The sequence below is a fragment of the Phaethon lepturus genome, unplaced genomic scaffold, assembly GCF_000687285.1.
Source record: "Phaethon lepturus isolate BGI_N335 unplaced genomic scaffold, ASM68728v1 scaffold40484, whole genome shotgun sequence".
Classification (NCBI taxonomy): Eukaryota; Metazoa; Chordata; class Aves; order Phaethontiformes; family Phaethontidae; genus Phaethon; species Phaethon lepturus.
This window is the reverse complement of record NW_010537754.1, coordinates 790-1,763: the sequence shown is the minus strand read 5'-3', so window position 1 is coordinate 1,763 and position 974 is coordinate 790. Positions and strand designations below refer to the sequence as shown.

General features: G+C 61.6%; 1 protein-coding gene across 1 annotated transcript; it reads right to left on the bottom strand.

The window, feature by feature from the left end:
- Positions 1-29: 29 nt before the first annotated feature.
- LOC104620382 (NACHT, LRR and PYD domains-containing protein 3-like) lies at positions 30-971 on the bottom strand (the record flags this gene model as incomplete). Its single annotated transcript, XM_010286581.1, has 2 exons — positions 30-591; positions 657-971. Coding segments are annotated over 2 exons (877 nt in total), but the record flags the coding sequence as incomplete, so codon positions are not given.
- Positions 972-974: the final 3 nt, after the last annotated feature.

The following is a 974-nucleotide window of genomic DNA, read 5'->3' as shown; positions in this document are numbered from 1 at the left end:
CGGCTGCTTGGCCGGCTGCGGGCCCGCACGCTCCTCGGGGCCGTCCCACAGGAAGGAGCAGTGCCCCAGGTCAAGCGACTCCAGCTTGCGGAATTTTTTTAGGCTGAAGGAAAGGACCATCTGGTCGAAGCGGTTAAGGTTGAGCCCTCGTAGGTACCCCCCAGTGAAAGCACCCCAGGCGGTCGCCACAAACCGCCCGTCCCGCAGCTCGTACAGAGAGCGGCAGACCTCCAGCTCGCGGATCACCGCCGTCTCCTGCGTCAGAAGAGCTAGGGCTGTTTTCTGGCTGTTTTGAAGCCACGCCAGTAATTCCTGCGTAATCCTAGGTGCGATTTTACACCCCATCTCCTCCTGCAGCTCCCTCCTGCGTTCCTCGCTTAAGAGCCCGAAGAGGAACCGCATGGTTAGCATGAAGTAGTTCCTGGAGCTGCCGTAGCTCTCCAGCAGCTCCTTCACATCCCTGGAGGGGCTGGCAGGGGGGTCCTGTGCCGCCCCTTCACCTTCCAGCAGGTAGAAGAGCACCGCGAAAAACTCCTGGAAGCTGAGGTGGATGAAGCTGTAGGTGCTGACAGCCAGGAAGATCATGCTGGACTGAGCGTCCAACAAGGTGTTTGCGGAGTTCGACTACGTCTTCTACATCCGCAGGATGATGACGCAGGAGATGAGATGTCCTTCTGGAAGAGGTGCTCGTTGAGGAGGAGCGGGAGGGCTTCTCGCTGGTCCAGCGCGTACCCCTGCACCTCCTTCTCCTCGAAGAGGACCTTCTGCTTCCAGACGCCGTCGGCCGCCAGGCAGCACAGCCTCCTCAGCACCCCAGGCATGCCTCGCTTCAGCCAGCCGCTCAGAGACCGCAGCAGGGCGGAGAGGTAGAGGACGTAGATCCCCATCGTCGTCTTCGGGCTTTGGGCGAGACCCCCAGCACGGCCGAGCTGCTGCTTCGTGACGGTGCAGACGACCCAGCACACGACGGGCAC